General features: G+C 38.7%; 1 protein-coding gene across 5 annotated transcripts in view; it reads right to left on the bottom strand.

The window, feature by feature from the left end:
• SORCS1 (sortilin related VPS10 domain containing receptor 1) overlaps positions 1 to 19,176 on the bottom strand; it is a 580,968-nt gene that overhangs the window by 173,594 nt on the left and 388,198 nt on the right. For all 5 annotated transcript variants that reach the window (XM_055118868.1, XM_055118867.1, XM_004611935.3 and 2 more), the window contains exon 5: positions 18,778 to 18,851. In XM_055118868.1, the coding sequence (XP_054974843.1) occupies positions 18,778 to 18,851 (74 nt within the window). The remainder of the gene's footprint in view (positions 1 to 18,777; positions 18,852 to 19,176) is intronic.

The following is a 19,176-nucleotide window of genomic DNA, read 5'->3' as shown; positions in this document are numbered from 1 at the left end:
TCCCCTGAACATGGCCAGGGGTAATTCCTGAGTGCATCACTGGGTGTGACCCAAAAAGCAAAATAAATAAATAAATAAGTAGATAAATAAATAAAAGCTTACTTTATTTGGAGGAGAAAGTTGAACTTTATTTCTATATTGTTCAGATAGAGGAGGGTCAGGGAAAGGCAGAGGGAGAGCAAAAGAGACAAAGAGAGACAGAAGCAGAGACAAAGTCCACATAGGCACCTGCCTACATGAGTGTGAATGAGTATGTAATGAAGAGCAATCTCTAGTCATCCTGTTAATGGTGAGTGTGTGAGACATCCAACTGAACAAGGAGAGAACCCATAACTAATAGGTGAATTTTTTTCCTGTGAACAATTATACAAATGGGTCAATGAGAAAATGCATTTTATTCTAAAGTCTTTATCCCAGACCAGACTCCAAACTGTTCCTTTAAAAAGAACACCATTAGGCAGAGAGATCTCAGTTGTGTTAACAGATAACAGATAATAGGTGAATGGTACAGTAATAATTAGCAGGTATTATTTAGTCACCAGTTTGGAGTCAGTGTACAATGATGATGCAAGGTAAGAATGAAATTTAAAATATATTTATAATCGAGGGTTGAATTTATTTACCACATTTCCTGGTACCTTTATTTGGCTGAATAACTAGATACAGAATATATAAATAGTCAAGAAGAGGGCAATCATTCTTTATATAAGAATTCTAATTATTAAATATATAAAAGTAATCAAAGTAGAATGTTTCCATTAGACACCACATGGGAGATCTTGCAGGCAAGACTGATGAATACTAAAATTAGTCCGTGAAATATATTAACCTCAAATATTTCTCAAGATATTTGTTAATTATTGTGGTGATTTTTAACATATGCTCATAGTATTTTTTGTACTTATCCTGCCAAAAGTTGAAACTTATTTTTCCTTCTCTTGTGTGTGTGTGAACTGGAGTAAGTGACTCACTTCTAGAGTTATAAACTCACTGAGTTTATAACAGATAAACAGTAGCTCTGCAATAGAGAAACATTATCTTAGTCATGCAATAAAGGTTCACGTCATTGTTAGTAAAAAGTATTGGCATCTTTTACTCCAGTATTTTGTGTGAAGAGATGGTATATGATTTCTGTCATAATCTGTCCAGCTATCCATAACATTGAAATCAAGAGAAAACATCAGATTTATCCAATTTGAGAACTGTTCTATGAAATACCTGACTAGTACAACTTAAAATTGTCCAGGTCATCAACGATAAGGACCACCGCATATTTGAGGAGAGAAAAAGAGATAGCAAGTAAATATAATATGGGAGGGTAGGTGAAGACTCCAGATTAGAAACAAAGGGGACATTAATTGGAAATCTGGGTAAATCCAAATAATGTCTCCAGTTTAGTTTGAGGCTAAATATCATATCATCCTTTAAGTTGAGTGAAGTGAAGAATATTGGGTAACTCCATCCTATCTTTGAAATATTTCTATAATACTAAATTAATTTCAGCAAAGCCTGGCAAGCTACCTGTGGCATATTCGATATGCCAAAAATACTAACAAGTCTCACAATGGAGACATTACTGGCACCCACTCGAGCAAATCGATGAATAACGGGATGACAGTGCTACACTGCTACTAAGTTAATATCAAAACAAAAAGTTATTGAAACAAATTCTATGGTAAAATTTGATGAGTGTACATAATTATAGCAAGGTTACTATAGTGAGGAAAGTGAGCTATTTTTAACTCCTTGTTTCACCTGAAGTTAATGGGTCACATTTTCATTTAACCATGTAAAGCAAGTAAATTACTGTCAAAGTCCAACTGTCATATATTTGATTAACATTTCTTTTAGAAAGTTTAAGAACAGGAATTGGCTCTCATTGCTGAAGTCTTGATCTCTATTGGTTCAGAAGAAAACTACGTTGACATCTGGAGACTTTCTTTACGCTAGGGCTATCACAGTTACAATGGGAGAATTGTAATTGCAGCTGACAACGTAAATATGCTGGGCCTAAAAGCTGTTGAACTGGGAGGTGCACTGCACGTCTTGTGCCTGCCTGATGTGACTGTGTTCTGTGTCTACTTCCGTTGTAGGCATTTTCTTAGCCTTGGCTGCTGAATCACTGAGAAAAACATACTGCTCTTAGGAGGCACACAGAAGTGCTTGTTTTCTCTCTGGGTTGGTGAGGCAGAAGCATCCTAAGCACATAAATATTCTAACAAGTTTCATCTTGTCACAATAGAGTCATAAAGTTGCTCTGTTCAGCACATGATAATGGCTTTGTAATTCAATTATTGGTAGTATTTGTCTTCTGGGATTTATCTGCCTTAAACTCCAGCACTCATGTAAAACCCTTTACCATAAATCTCATCAAGGCTGCCGCAGGTTCTGTCCCCAACCCCAAGCACATCTTGCCATGCTTGGAGAATCCTTGACAGTTTGCTCTAAATTATGGAACTGCTCTGCTGAGGGGTGTTGATGTTTTGAGTGCCAAAGCCAACAATAAAAAACAAGGGGCAAGGCCATTCCCTTTGTTAACTCTCTTTAGAGGGAGAATGAACTTGATAGACAGTTTCATTCTCGATCTAACGGGCTCTTTTGACCTTTAAAATGTTATAGAAAAAAATTCATGCAAGTTATAGAAGGTTAGAAGCAATACCATCTTCTAACCTTTTGAAGAATCCCGAGATTCTGCTGCAAAAACACCACATGATCTTACTAGTTTTCTAATTGGTTTTAAGGACTTTCCAGACTACGCCTTTCACACTTAAGCAAAGAAGTCAGTTTCTTAGTCTTCTCTACGCTTCTATCTAGAAGTACAAATCAACATTTAACAAAATACTTCACATCTGTTATGACAAACCTGTCCTATCTAAACTTTACTTTGAATAAAGAAAGGTACTTTGCTTACCTATTGCCAAAATGAATTCCTCACATTTTATTCATTGAACAATTATTTATTGAGCATAAACTTACCATTTCAATTTTTTTTCATTTTAGCATCTCTTAAGTCAGCACTAAAACTGATCCAGAAGGAAGTCAGAGCTGAACTTAGAGTTAAAAGTAGAAAACTATGCTGGACTTAGGCCGATAGACTATCAAGGATATTTCTCTTATCTTGTCTTACATCCAAAAGTATATAAAAGAAAGATAATGTGTAGCTTGAACCCTTATGAATCTCAGAAACCCTTGTGATTCCACAAAGGACTATTTTTGACCATGCTTGTAACGTAATCTCTAATGTGAACTTTCTAAAAATTTACTTCCTAATTCTTTTCCTATTTTAACTGCTTTGTGTGTACCGTGTACCTGCAGACAAGACAGTTTTCTCAGGCACAAGTCCACTATCTCCCAACCCATCAGCTTGTCACTAACATGGAACCTTCTCAATTCATCATTTTTAATCATCTCATCCCACAATTGATTGACTTCCTTGAGTTGCAGCCAAATGGAATCTTTGTTTTCTGTTATAATATGTCTTAGAATCATTGAACTAGTAAGTAGAAATGTCAAAAATCTTTTGACAGCTATATAAGATAAGAATTTATCTTTATAAGGTAACATTTTAGATTTGGTGATACATGATATATATCAGGCACTGTTTTAGGAATTTTTCTTATTTCTCTATCCCAGATCTTCAGTTAATTTCTTTTCATCAAGACCTATCATTTTACCTATCTTAGTAACCATTACTTAGAGAATCCTCCAGCCATAAAATTATATTGATATACCTGTGTGGTGGGCTGGAACGATAGCACAGTGGGTAGGGTATTTGCCCTGCATGCAACCGAACTGGGTTCGATTTCTCTGCCACTCTCGCAGAGCCGGGTAAGCTACCGAAAGTATCTCTCCCACACGTCAGAGCCTGGCAAGCTACCCGTGGCGTATTCAACATGCCAAAAACACTAACAAGTCTCACATGGAGATGTTACTGGGGCCCGCTTGAGCAAATCGATGAGCAATGGGATGATAGTGACAGTGACCTGTGTGGTACATACTTCCTTTTATTCTTCTCTCCCTCTTCTCTAAATTTATATAAGATATGCAAATAGGATAAGAATTTGCATCTCAGTATTTTGAGTCTAGTATAGAGAAAAGGAAAATATCACTCAGAAAAAATATTAAAGATAGATAATGTGACATATGCCAAATTTTCTCGTTTGGGGAGATATGTTCTAAGTGATATGGGAGGAATACCCATCACACTCAGTAGAAGCATAAGTTTTTGCTATAATATGGGCGTCACAGATAGCTTAAAAGTATGTACAGGTGTCAAGCTACTAAGGAGAAGACTGTGGAGATTTTGTACTATGTAAATTGGGTCAAGTTACAATGATATTATCCAGGGTTTATGTGGTTTCAAATTAGAAACCAAGGAAATGAGTGTGAGATTTGGGAGGTGGGAGAGCTGAGGCACTATTTCACTCTGAGGGTTGTTTAGATTCAAGGTGGTGAGAAGCAGTGCAGACATGCTAGTAGATTCCAGCTTTTTCTTCTTTTCTGATCCCACTTCCACGTCATATTTTCTTTCATACTGTCACCCTGTGACCTTATAACCCAAGGCTGATGTTTAGTGCTCATTCACAGAGGGATCACCCTCCAGAATCCTTCCACAAACTTTTTATCATGATATCTTTCTCAGTGATGCTGCAGATCAGACCTGAGTAGGCTATGTGTAATGTAAGCACCCAAACTAACTCTGTACTAATTCTCCCTGTACTAACTAAACCTGTACTAACTTTCCAGCCCAATATGATACTACTTCAACTTTAATATGTCTTGTCTCCTTCAGAATCTCCTTTTATACCAGGAGTTGAAAGAGTGCACGCTTACATTTAGTGAAGGGACTTGTTGATATGACTAATTTTGGGACCAGACAAACATGCAACTGTATAAGTTTGTTTTCCTTCTAATATAGAGATGAAAAATTAGACCTAAAATATTTAGATGGATTAAAAAAATTAATAGTGATTGCTCTCACATGTGGGATATAAAGAAACATAGTAGAGGAATAGCTAAAAGACCAAATCAATAGAATCTGAGAACTGGGCTATGGAACTGAACTTATCATGGCAATGAGGTGTGTGTGTGTGTGTGTGTGTGTGTGTGTGTGTGTGTGTGTGTGTGTGTGTGTGTGTGCTTGTGTGTTGGGGGTACAGTGAGTGTTGAAGTGGGTAGGGAAGTGAAGACAATGGTGGAGGAAAACAGACATTCTGGTGGTTGGATATAGTATTGGAACATAAAATTAGTGACTAAAATAAATTATTTTTTTTTAAATAGGGGCTGGAGCAATAGCACAGCGGATAGGGGATTTATTTGCCTTGCTCTCGACCGACTCGGCTTTGATTCCCAGCATCCCATATGGTCTCCCGAACACCGCCAAGGGTAATTTCTGAGTGCAGAGTCAGGAGTAACCCCTGAACATCATTTGGGTGTGGCCCAAAAAGAAAAAAAATAAAGTGAATTTACCAATTCTTATGAAGTTAACTTCCTCCTTCTTATAAAGTTCAAGTCCTCTTCTACCCAAGTCCATTTCTACCTACCCTATTGAAACTTATTCCTAAATGGTCACATTTGGCATATTTTCAGTTGATATTATGGGCTGGAGTGATAGCACAGTGGGTAGGGCATTTACCTTGCACATAGCCGACCAGGGTACAATTCCTCCATCCCTCTCAGAGAGCCCGGCAAGCTACCAACAGTATCCCGCCTGCACAGCAGAGCCTGGCAAGCTACCCGTGGCATACTCAATATGCCAAAAACAGTAACAACAAGTCTCACAATGGAGTTTTTTTTGTTTGTTTGTTTTGCTTTTTGGGTCACACCCGGCTATGCACAGGGGTTACTCCTGGCTCATACACTAAGGAATTACCCTGGCGGTGCTCAGAAGACTATATGGGATGCTGGGATTCCACCCTGGATGGGTGGCGTGCAAGGCAAATGCCCCTACCCTCTGTGCTATCACTCCAGTGCCAAGTCTCACAATGGAAACGTTACTGGTGCCCACTTGAGCAAATCGATGAACAGTGGGACGACAGTGCTACATCTTTCTCAGTGCCTTCGGACTAGACACAGACACCTTGAGAGCATAGATTCTATTTTTTCCATTCTCATGGCTGAAAGTTATCTGTGAAAATTATTCAGCAGGATAAAAATAAATTGACAAGATGAATTTTCAAATAATTGAGATCATACAAGTGAAAATAGTAAGCTGATTTTCTATTCTGATTCTGAGGCAGCAACAAAAGTAAAATTGATGCATATATTCAATTTTTTCATTGAGGTTATAAATTATCTATTAAAATACCAAAAGGAGACCACCACATTTCAGAAACTCATTAATATCTTTTCATTACTTCTCTTCTTCAATTAATTCTTTATTAATCATGCATTGTATTTGTTTCAAGTCTCTCTGAATTCTCAGTTTAGTCCTTAAAGATACTGTATATGAGGAAGATATTACTATAATGACAATTTTACAGATGAATATTTTAAGCCTTAAAGAACTTCATTAAAATAGCTAATCACAATGATCATTGAAAACAAGATTATAACAATGAACTTTGATTCTATAGTGCTTATTCTTAGACACTACCCATCATTTCTTCTTAAGAGTAATATTAGAAGGTGGCTAGTGATTGTATAAGCAAGAGAAATCACACACTGAGCAGCTCTTGAATTTGAAAGCTAAGTGAAGTCTGATTATCTGATTACTAAGCATAAGCCAATTAAAAATTATTTTAAATTAGGAAACCATGATTATGAAGACTCTTTCACAAATCCATTGCCATCTCTTGTACTTTGCAAGAATAAGGGTCCTTAACAGAAATTTAAAAACGTGACTGATTTTCAATTGCTGCGATACAGAGAGGCATTCTCTGGTGACAGAAATTATTCAGATCAACGAGGCAATGAAGGTCAATGGGAAAAACAACAAAACATAGGGGAGATTGCTAATTATAGCAAGAGACTAAGAAGACAAAAGTGTAAGACGGTTGGAAAAATAGAAGATGAAAGTATCAGTAAGAAGTTTGGAAAATAGCACTCCTGTGCAGATCATTAAAAAAAAAAAATCAAAAGATGAAGAAACAGATGAGGCATCAGGTCTCGAAAGTATAACAGAAATCCTCTCAGCTTATATACTTGGGATGAGTAGAAAAAAACATCCCAGTGTGGATCCTAGGACGTGATCTCAGGAGTAGTTTACCACCAATACTATTTTTCCCCAAATCCTAGTCAAAGCACAGCTCAGAAAATAGAGAAGGGAGTTAGAGGCCAATGATAGTGTCTGGGAGGATGAGGCTGTGAATAAGATGGGAATATCATACTTTCAAGATACAGTGATTCTGGGTTCCCTTTCTGAACTTACCCTGAGGCTCTTAACTTATCCCTTTCAGAAGTTTATCCTGAAGTGTGAAAAGGATCTGTCAGCATCTGAAATCTCGTGTGGAACTCTTGTGTGTGAGAACAATCAAGGGCGCAGTGACTCCAGTGTGGCCCCAATTCCTTCGCTTACAGGGTGCTCATTGCATCTAAGGATAACCTGCAAAGTTAACAAATTGCTTCCAACATAGTGAAGTGTTCCATTTAACTTATCTAGAATCCATCCACTTCAATAAACACTACAAAGGCCTGGAAGTCTAACCTTTAACGCTGAAAGGAAAATCAGGTTATCTATAATGGTTCTCTAACAAAAGAAGTTCAAATGTATTTCAATCTGTGTGTCCATATGTGAGCATAAATAAACACATAAGTTTCAATGGATTTAGTATTTTTTATGTGCATGCAGAGACACAAATTAATTTTGGTCATTTACTGTCATATACAAGGTAAAGAGAAACACTAAATCAGTCTTTAGGTACATTTTAGTACCTAAAAATTTATCTTTGAACAGAAGAGGGGAGGAGAATGAATAGATAACAAGATATATATTTATATATATATGAAAAGTACAATAAGTATTATGTTTCTTGGTAGTAACCATGAGAATGCCATTTAAATATTCAAAATAAGCCTTTTGAAGAGGCATATTGAAGCTCAGGATTGCGAGGTTAGCGGGTACAGAGTTGGGATTTGAACTTTGATAATGTTGATTTGGAGTCCTTACTTTTTCTACCAATAACATATACACACTTTTGTACACATATATTATGGTCCTCTAAATCTCATCTGTGACATAATCAGATTATTGTGACATAATCAGAATAATTAAAACAAATAACAGCACTTATCCCCAGATGAAACAATGAAACCACAGAAAACCACAGAAATAAGAATTGATACTGGTCAATGGACAACTTAGTAAGTGAATCACCTGATCATGTGGACTTTAGCACACAGAATTGGAACTATGAGGTATAAGTTGGAAAGTGTACGTTCTACCCCAGAATGGCATGAACCTAGGTATAGTTCTATTTCCAATTTTATACGTAATAAGGAATGAGGCAAATATTTAATTAGAGACATACTTAAGATATTCCTTAGGCAAAAGTATGACATGGGGAGATAAATGGTGAGCTTTTTTCATTATTCCCAGTGTGAGAAAAGGAAACTGGACCGATGCAATGCTAGGAGAAATGGAAGAGGAAGTGGGCATGCTTAAGTTTATGGAATGAACTAGAACTTTCAAGTGTTACAGCTGGATCACAGGGGGTTTAGGGACATGGGAATCTGAAAGAAAAGCTATTTCAGAATGGTGGCATGTTCTAGTGCTTTCTAAAATAAATTGGAAGCAAAGAAGAGTGTTAATTTAGAAGTTCTTTTCAGAAAAAAATGGCCTTTTTAATCGTTTTGAGGGAAAAATGATACAGTTCATTTAAAAAGGGTTGGATACATGACTCAGAGGACCAGACCACATACATTGCTTGGGTTTGGTTTCTGACACTGCATGGTTCATGAACAACTGGGAGTAATCCCTGAGCATCGAAAAGATCACTCAGAACCTCCAGGTATGGCCTCTGAATCCCCATTCCCCCCAAAAAATGCTCACACACTATCAAACAAAGGAAACTTCACTTCATAATAGAATTTGTTATCTTGATACATAGTGGCTTACTGCGGGGAGGCCATATCCTTATTCCCAGTGGTATTAAGAGGCTATTCCATGTTTCATGACCAGGGGTTCCTCCTGGAAGTCTTCAAGGGAATAATCTTATGTCTGGGATCAAACCAAGGTTGGTCAAATGAAAGTGTACTACCTCTCTAGTGTAAGACATTTATTGTTTTTTTTTAATTTTTTTTTCTTTTTGGATCACACCCAGTGATGCACAGGGGTTATTCCTCGCTCATGCACTTAGGAATTACTCCTGGTGGTGCTTAGGGGACCATATCGGATGCTGGGAATCGAACCCGGGTCGGCCACGTGCAAGACAAATGCACTACCCACTGTGCTATCGCTCCAGCCCCTTTTTTTAAAAAAAAAAATTTAATCATTACATTCTAATTTATTTTTGGTTTGTGAGAAATGAAAAAGGAAGAGTGCAAAGAGCCAGCATTTTTTTTTTATTGAATTCATTAAAGACAGGGTAGAAAACAGTGAGACGATCCAAGCCACATTCTCTAAGTCCCTGGGATGTAAATGGCTGCATGTCTTCAAGATACTGTGGTGAATGGCTATGCAGGAAGGGGAGGAGAAGGAAGGTCACAGTGATTTGTGATGTATAAAACATCACCAGAGTTTTCAAGTTAATGATAGTATAGAGAAGCAACTTGAAAACTGGGTCAACACCAATATTTAAGAAGGACTTGTAGCATGAGAGTTGGTGAAATGAGTGTCAAAGAAAGTAGCTGTTTTTATTTATTTCTTTATTTTTTTTTATTTTTGGGTCACACCCGGCGATGCACTGGGGTTACTCCTGGCTTTGCACTCAGGAATTACTCCTGGCAATGCTCAGAGGACCATATGGGATGCTGGGAACCCGGGTTGGCCATGAGCAAGGCAAACGCCCTACCCGCTATGCTATCACTCCACCCCCTAAAGTAGCTATTTTTAAATCCTGGAGTTTTTTTTCCTACTAAATGACAGATATGTTAGCAAAAGTTTATCTATCTTCCTTGCACACTTTAAATTAGATGTAAAAGAGCGAGGGAGGGACAAATGCCAGATATATAGACATCTGTGACTTGAATGAGAGTGTAGGGCTCAGTGAAAGGAGCCAGCAGGAAATATCTGTTAACATAGCAGATCTGGACTCAAATGAGCTTTGTGGAATGGAGTCCTCAGAGATGTTCAAGAGAACTGGAGCTCTAGCCAGATTTCTATTGGGCGTGAACATTTACCAGGAGAGTGTAGTGTGGTCCTTAATAGCATAGGCTGCTTCAGCAGATAGACCTGGGTTTAAATTCCATCACCACAAACTCCCAATAAGTGACAGGAAGGAAAAACCATTTTACCATTCCAAGTTTACGTTTTCTTTTGTATCTTCTTATTTAGTAAACAAATAATAGGAATCAAAACATTTACCAGCAATGGGAGAAGCAGCCATGAGTTCTGGACAGTGGCCAATGAGGAGATTATCTGGTGCCGGCAGGAGGTGGCTTATGGGTGTGACCCCTGGGGCGCCAGAGACTGGGGGAAGCAGGCAAAGGATCTCTGATCCTGGGTCCTGTTGAGCCCAGAGTCCAAGGTCACAAAGTTCCACATTAAAGGGATTCTGTGGGACTTCACTCATGTGTGAGACTTGGCCCAAGTGTGTGGAAAGCTTTCAAATTTTCAAATTAAAATTTAAATTTTATTTAGTTTGGGGACCACAGCTGATGCTGCTCAGGGGCATCTCCCAGCTAAGGTACCACTCTGGTGACAGTAAGGGGACTGCAGGACGAGGGATCAATAACCACACACTGGGGCTGGGGCTGCAGCCCTCGGATCTATCTCCCTGGCCTTTAGGATGGTGTCTTCATCTTACCCTGGGGGATTCCGAAGTGATGCTCACCAGAGGATGCCTCAGGCAATTCTCTACCAAACAGGGGTGGTTCAATGTCTGGAGATGAGATACTATCAGGGTCACCGGGGGTATGGATGCCATGTTAAAGCAGTGCCTCTGGGGACTGCATGATTACAGGGGACCACATGGTGCTGAGTACTGAATGTGGGTTGGACTCCTGCCAGGCATATGCCCCAGCTGCTATAACCATCTTCAGGCCCCTAAATGGGTTATTTATTTATTTATTTATTTATTTATTTATTTATTTATTTATTTATTTAATTTTGCTTTTTGGGTCACACCGGCATTGCACAGGAGTTACTCCTGGCTCATGTACTAAGGAATTGCTCTTGGTGGTGCTCAGGGGACCATATGGGATGCTGGGAATTGAACCTGGGTCGGCTGCATGCAAGACAAACGCCCTACCTATTGTGCCATCACTTCACCCACTAAATGGTATTTTTAAGATCAAAATTTCTAGTTTTTATTCAATCCAAATTATTATTATTTTTCCTCTTCTAATGTTTTAGGTACATTGTCTATTCAAACACATGATGGCTTCTATAAAAAATCCTGGGAAACCTCTAAAACAATTACAACTAATAATCACATTTAGTGCGGCTGCACAATAAAAGAACAGTATAAAATTTTATTTGTACATACTAGCAAAACAATTTTAAAACAATGTTCACTCATAGTAGCTTTAAAACAAAAGTGTTTAAGAATAAATAAATATATATGTATATATATGTATATGTACATATATATATATATATATATATATATATACATATATTTTAATGCAAGGAAGTCCGGGTTGGGAAGGTAGGTCAATTGGCTGGTGTGCGTTTTGCACATGGGAGGCCCAGGTCAATCTTTAAAGTACATGGTCTCTGGGAGTGACCACCAAACACGACACCAGGATAAGCCTCCCGGTATGCCCCCTGAAGAAAAACAATCAAAAAGGTGCAAGAATTCTAGAGTGGCTATCACTGAGTGAGAGGGCAAAAATCAAAGCCAGCTGCTTCTCCCAGAAGGGAGCATAAAATGAGGCCCCATAACCATGCCATCAGACTCCTCGCCAGGCTGTTTTCACCTGGGGTGCCCCAAAGGGACCCAAACCTGGCAGCCGACCTCCACAATCCAACCGCCACCACGCTCCAGGCTGCTTTCCACACACTCACGTTGAGCTTCTAGTATGAGTAAACACATTCCTAAACATATTAGACACATCATAAGCCACTCCCCACTCATTTTCCATAACTACCACACCATATTTGATTGGAGGCAAGATGGCGCTGACACTGCCTGAACCCTTTGCGCTCTCCCGAACCCGGCTCACCATCTCACCTTAGACATCATGTGGCTCAGCATGCCAGGCATGGAATGCTACACTTGATCCCTGGTGGAACTCTACGCATGATTCCTGATGGACATCGCCGGCTGTTTTGCAAGATTCGGACAGAATGGCATTGGTGGGGCACAGAGAAACCATGGTGGCAGCCGCAGCATCTCTGTCTGCCCTGGCCAGGCCAAGTTGCAGTGCCATCGGGCATAGAACTGTGGCAGCAGTGCACACAGTGGCTCCTCCACTGTGGGGTGCTGTCAGCCAACCACCAGGTGACCTGGGACTTGGTGCAGGTGTTCGTCCTGGCACAGGGTCCCGCTCTGCCAGCTGCTCAACAAATTCCGGGCACACTTCATCAACTTCAAGATCAACCTGAGGCTGCAGATGTCCCAGGTACAGCCCAGAGACACAGGCAGGTGTGTGTTTGTCAGTGTACAGATCGTTACAACATGAGAGTTGACCAAAAGCTTACATTTGGTAGACTGGGAACACCTGCAAAGGCGATTAGAGGCTGCCTTCAAAGCTTCCGTCCCTCTTGGAGAGCCCGGCAAGCTACTGAGAATATCCTGTTCACATGGCAGAGTTTGGAAAGCTACCTGTGGCATACTCGATATGCCAAAAACAGTAACAACGATGGTCCTCATTCCCCTGAACCAGAAAGAGCCCCCAATATGCCATCGGGCTACACCACTAGCACGTGAGAGGGATGAATGGAGAATTACTGGTGCCCGCTCAAGCCAGTCGATGAACAAGGGGATGACAGTGATACAGTGATACCAGCAATGGGAACCTCTTGCTGAGTCTTTTTGTGAAACTTCTTGCCGACAAATGCTACCCAGACTCTGGGGTGCCATAATTTCTTGTTTTCTGTCTATATAGTTTATTGAAATTGATTTCCCCCCCAGGTCTACATGTAGACATGTCACTCAATTGGGACCCATAAGTTTTAGTCAGAGGAGTTTTGTTGGAACAACAAAACTATTTGCCATTGGAATGAATCTGCCAAGATTTTAGCTGCCTGAGGCCACTGGAAGCCTATAGACTGCCTGAGAGAAACCCAGACAGGGGAGAGCAGAGCTCAAAGATGAGAGAGCAACAATTTGATGACTTCAAAAAACATCCATATCTACTAAATTCAATAGATTCAGTAGGCACAAGTCAATATAATTTATTTTTCTACTTAAATAGATGAATTTTCCCCATCACGTATAGTTTTAAAAATAAGAAGTTATTTCACAGCACTGACTTGAGGACTAGTTGAAACAAGGGATATACAATTCTTAGCACACAGACTGGAATTGGGAGTAAGTTTCAACCTATGAGACTTGCAAAAGATGTGGACTGGGAAGTCATTTACATTCTGGTACAGCACTGTGGGAAGAACCATGAATGTGTATCACATTCAAACACATTTAGCATGAAGTTGCATTTCTTAATTTCCCTCAATATTATATAATACAGTTCTCACAGCATAAGATAGACACAAGACTGGCAAATACTCAGTGATGAACCAATTCTTCATCATCTGTATATGAATCAGCCACAAAAATTATGTAATGACTACTCAGATAGCTCTATTTCTAGTTTCTCATCCATTATGTCTCGACAACATAATTGTTAAGGCAACTCCAGATCTATTTTTATTAAGTAAACTAGCAAAATTTTCCCTGAATTTTGCATAAGTGATACAATTTCAGAATCATGTTAAAATTATTATTGTTTTATTCTAGGACTGAATTATTATTTTCACCAAAATAAAATGTTTTCCAAGTGTGTTAGGTGATAAGGAAAAGCTATGAAGACATCATCATTTTTTCTGTATAAAAATGATATATTAAAAATGATATATTATTACCTAGGGTTACTTCACAATTTGATTTAGCCATAAAACAGTTCTCCTAATTCACTTTTACCCCAACAGTTCAAGTTTTGAACCAAAATTATTAAAGGGAATTTATTCTAATCTAATTTTCTGGAAAAAAACTCCAGATAGCCCCACAGTTTCTATGTAGTTTGAAGCAACTGGTTTCCAGGAATAATCCCGATAGAAATTTCTTTGCTTAGCATCTTTTCTCTTAACCTAAAACCTTAGGGTCAAAACTATAGGTATAGAAAACGATGAGAATGTTTTTTATGAATAGTCACATACATGATGCAATTTACAAGTTTTCCTATCTTCTCTGGAAAAAGTAAGCAAGTTCAATGACTCCACAGAGGTTACTTACCAGGTCCAGTTGAAAAGGTATACATGTAGGCATAATGGTCAAAAGTGTTTCAGGTTATCTTTTGACTCACCCACCAAATAGCATGACTTTCCAGGGTTCAGAGACCTTGCCTAGAAAGAACATCATCTTGGGGACCGAGCTACCTCATTTTGAAATCTGGCTATACCAGCTTCCCACCATATGACCTTGGCCCAATTCCTTAATCGCATCATCTTGTAGGTCCTTATCTGTAATGATGATAATGAAATGTATATTTCATAAGATAAAGATTAAATAAATGTGAATAGTGTTTATCATAATGTGGGGGCTTGGATGAAGATTATTTCTCTCTGCTCCTAAAGGCAGAGGGAGGGAATATATTTTTATTTTACTTAACAGAAACACTAATTAGAATTCATACACAACCATGTGTAAAGTATTTGTAAAGATGAAAATACACATCATTTGATTACAAGGGCTTTGCTAATCAGGCTTTCAGAGAAAAGACCACCATTCAAAGTATAAGAATTGATTGCAATTAGCACCAACCAGAGAAAAGATGGGATCCATTCACCTCCTATTGCTGTGCTAAGTCCTTTATGTATTTATTTTCTGGGGTCATTTTACACACATATAACAGCAAACAGTGGATAGGAAAAACAAACAAACATGATCCTTTCTTCCCAAATAGTACTTAGCAGGGTGGGGAGATGGCTCAAAGGACTGGAATGCTTTGTGGATTTGAATCACAGCACCCCCTGGCCCCCAGAACCATGGAAGGAGTAAATCCCAGCACTGGAGTGAGGCTAGTCCCAGGATACTGCTAGGTTTAGTCCCAATTAAAAAGAGTGTTCCATAATTTATAGATAAACATTGATGTGCAAATGTGTCATGAACTGGGTACAACAAAGGTAAAAAGAGAGAAGAAACACTGACATGATAAAGGTGACAGCAGAGATGAATTTCCAGAGAAAGAAGAGATGCATCCAGATTCTGGAAACAAGGTTAGAGTCACTCCTGAACAGGAGCACTGGGAAACAGGGGGTGAGCAATCGTCTGGGCAGCAAGAACCTTTAGTTATAAATGTTTCTTTATGATAGAGGGTAAAGGCTATCGCTCCTTAAGGAAGTCACTATGTGATATTGAGCCAGTTTGTTTGCAAATGACCTGTCTTTCACTTTTCCAGGCAGTTTCTCTAGCATTTTAAGAGATTTCTCTAATGCAGTTCTCTGGCTTTCAACTCCCACATGGGTTTTAGGGCAGTGTTTGAAATTAAGTAAGATAAAAATATATTTCTCTTAGAAATCGAATACCTGGGGTATGGGCAGGGAGTTTTAAGCACTTTGGAGAAGAATCTCTGCATATTAAGTCTAAAGGGTAATAGAAGAAGAGTGATTTTACAAGGAGAGATGTCCAGTCCCGATCTGAGTAGGCTTGAAGATCTCAGCCCTGGGTCCCACATACCTGGGTTCCTCTGCTGGGTTCCTTCATGCATGAGGCTCGTCAAACGTGTGGAGAGGGGCCTTGAACATGGCTGTGGCTGGTTCCGAAGGTCCTTGGCTGTGGGGGCTCTGCTTGGGGCGGGGAAGGAAACTCAACCCACCCCCTCTGAGGGCTGCACCATCCCCCCAGAAATAAATATATCCTTTATAAGCCACCAAGGCTGCAGTAGTTTGATAGACCAATCCAATCCAACTAGAATAATGTGTGCTACTGAGAAGTGGAATATCACTGCACCAAATTACCACAAATAAGGAAACATCTTTGGATCTTGGGAAGGGTAGGGGTTAGAGGGTTTTGTGGTCTATATTTAATAATAGAGATGTTAAGCCTGATTCTATTAAAAAGGAACTCATGATAGGAAACCTGAGAGAAATTAGCCTCTAAGAATACTTAAAGGATTATGAATACCTACTTAGAATATCTGCCTAAGTGGTCATGGACGAGTACATTTGTAGAAACTGAAGAGCTAACATCATTTCGATGAAAAATTGGACATGTGGGGGGCAGGTCTCTGGTCAATGAGAAAATGCTTTCTTTGTGTCAAAGCAAGAAAGATTGGTTAATTTGCATTCTAATATTATGTGGAAGAGATAATTTATGAGAGATGAAATTGGATATAATAATTGAGGAGATCTGTAAGCAAAATGTTCACAAAGTAGCCTTGTTCCTCCTATCTTTTTATGGTACAGATTGAGAAGAGAGAAATATATTGAGGAACTGTTAAGTAAACTGGAGTCAGAACTTAAAGATTTGGAAAATCTTCAGACTATCCGCGGTCCAAAATACAAGAAAGCTTATTCTGGAAAGAACTCTAAGGGCGTGTCTGAGAAGAAAAATTTGAGGATATCAATATAGCTATGAAACCATGGACATAATCAGCCACCAGAACAGAAACACTGCCAGTCGGAACTGAAAAAATATAGACATGGGACACAATGAAGGAAGAAAGTCAGATTTATTAGATTTGATTGGACTATTCTATAGAGCTTTTTAACTATAAATGTGCTCTGTTCTTGAAGATAAAGGAAAAATGACCCAGAAAGTTGAGGTATCATAAGGGATGCCTCTTGGTTGAAGGTAGAGGTGGCGAGGTGACAGGAAATGCACTTAAGCTTGGTTCCCGTACCCTGAGGGTGAGTATGACTGGAGCATAGTAAAGGTACAAAAGTAGCACAACTGTCCCTGCAGATTCAGGAGGCGGAGCAGTAAAACAAATGGGATTATTTTTCGAAACATAAGAACTTATGGAAACCAGAATGCGAGCAGAGGTGTAAAGCCTTGTTTCATTCTACTCAGGTTCAATCTCCAGCACTGCACGGTTCTTCAGTGATAACCAGATGTGACTCAGGAGGCCCCAGATCATGGCTAGGCATGGACTTGGAAGCTCCTCACGGCCCAGAGCACTTCCAGTGTGGCCCAGATGGTTCACAGTGCCACTGGACCTGAGCCAAACTGCAGCATCTGCCAGTCCTTGCATTGTACTATTTGGTATAATTGGTTGAGAATTTACAGGAATGGCCCCAGGACCCCGCCGAAGACCTTTTAGAAGGACCCCAAAAATAAATGAATAAATAAATGCAATTAAAAAAGAATGGAAAAGTCTTTGGTGCTTTGGTGATTGTATAATGCACTATCAATTGCATAAACATGAACACTACTGTACCCATGTTTCCTCAGTAACAATGAGATATATAAATAAATAAAGGACATCAAATTTTATGAAGAAACGTAAAGAGAAAAAGAAAAATGGAAGAATGAATTAATTGGACCTTCCTGACTAGATTTTAAGTTTCTTGAAAACTATTACCCCTTTTTTTCCTTTTGATTTCTCCTTTTTCAAAGTGAATTTATCTTTGGTTACTAAATGCATAAAATTTCACAGTTTCTGCTTTATAACTTTAAATGCACACAAGACTACCATAACCACCTGTGAAGTTCTAAGGCCATCCCATAATCTGACCCCACGCAAGTCTTGATTACTCTGATCACCAGCTTATATTTCACTGTCTAGAGCTAATTTCATTGATTTAACTTTCCTGTCAGTTTATTTTGTTACTCATACTTTATATTTGAGGGAAACTATCTGGCAATTGCCATTCAATTTTATTGCACTTAGCATAATGACCTCAAAGAAAGCCTCTCAATTTCATCCCAAAGGTACATTTTCATCTATTTTCATATCTAAACAGTCTCCGTGATGTGTATATATCACAACCTTTTTAACTAGTTATCTGTTGAGGGTATTTGGGTTGATTCCATATTTTGGCTATTGTGATTTATACTGCTATAAGCACAGAGAAACAAATATTTCAAATTAATGTTTTACATTTTTTGGATAAGTGCCTAAGAGTTGTAATGCTAGGTTTTATGGGTTTTTCACTTAACAAAATAAAAAATCTCCAGACTGTTTTCCATGCTGGGTATTTCACTTTGTATTTCCATTAATAGTGAGCCAGAGTTTCTTTATCTTCACATCCTTGCCAATTTTTTTTTTGCTTTTAATCCTGTAGCTATAGGTCACTCTTACTGGTTTGAGGCAATATCATCGTGGTTTTTTTTTGCATTATCTAATACAAAAAATTACGTTGGGCAATTTTCCCCATGAGTCTATGGACATGACTCATGGGTTTTCTTTAGAGAACTGTCTACTTTAAAGAAGTGTCTCTTCAAGTCTCCTGCTCATAGTTTGATTGACTGGCATGCTTTTTGTGTTACTAATGTGTATGAGTTCTTTATCTCTTTTAAATATTAACTCTCAAATAGTTGGTGACATTTTTTATGCTATAAAATATAGACTTACCAGTAGAACCTGTTTGGAACAACCCCTTCCTGGATCAGCTGCCACCTTCTCCCAAATTCAGCAGAGCTGTACAACTGTGGAGAAGAGAAATTACTCAGGACCACTGCTCTGTAGTACAATGCATGCACAAAACATCAATTCAGAGTTTTGATCACTGATAATAATAATAAAACCTACAACTTGGAATACCTGCTATATTTCAGGTAAATGTCATTGCACATAATATTTACATATCTCATAGACATCCTTTATAGCAGATTTTAATATTTACATATCACCATTTAGAAAACCAAGGTTCCGGGATATTATGTAAGTTGATAGGACTCAAATGCCTATTAAATAGTGGGATGAAACGAGATTCACACTCTCTTCTTCCTGGGCACAAAATCAGCTGTACCA

The sequence above is a fragment of the Sorex araneus genome, chromosome 11, assembly GCF_027595985.1.
Source record: "Sorex araneus isolate mSorAra2 chromosome 11, mSorAra2.pri, whole genome shotgun sequence".
In the NCBI taxonomy this organism is placed as follows: domain Eukaryota; kingdom Metazoa; phylum Chordata; class Mammalia; order Eulipotyphla; family Soricidae; genus Sorex; species Sorex araneus.
The sequence above is the reverse complement of the archived record's forward strand: the minus strand, read 5'-3'. Positions and strand labels throughout refer to the sequence as shown.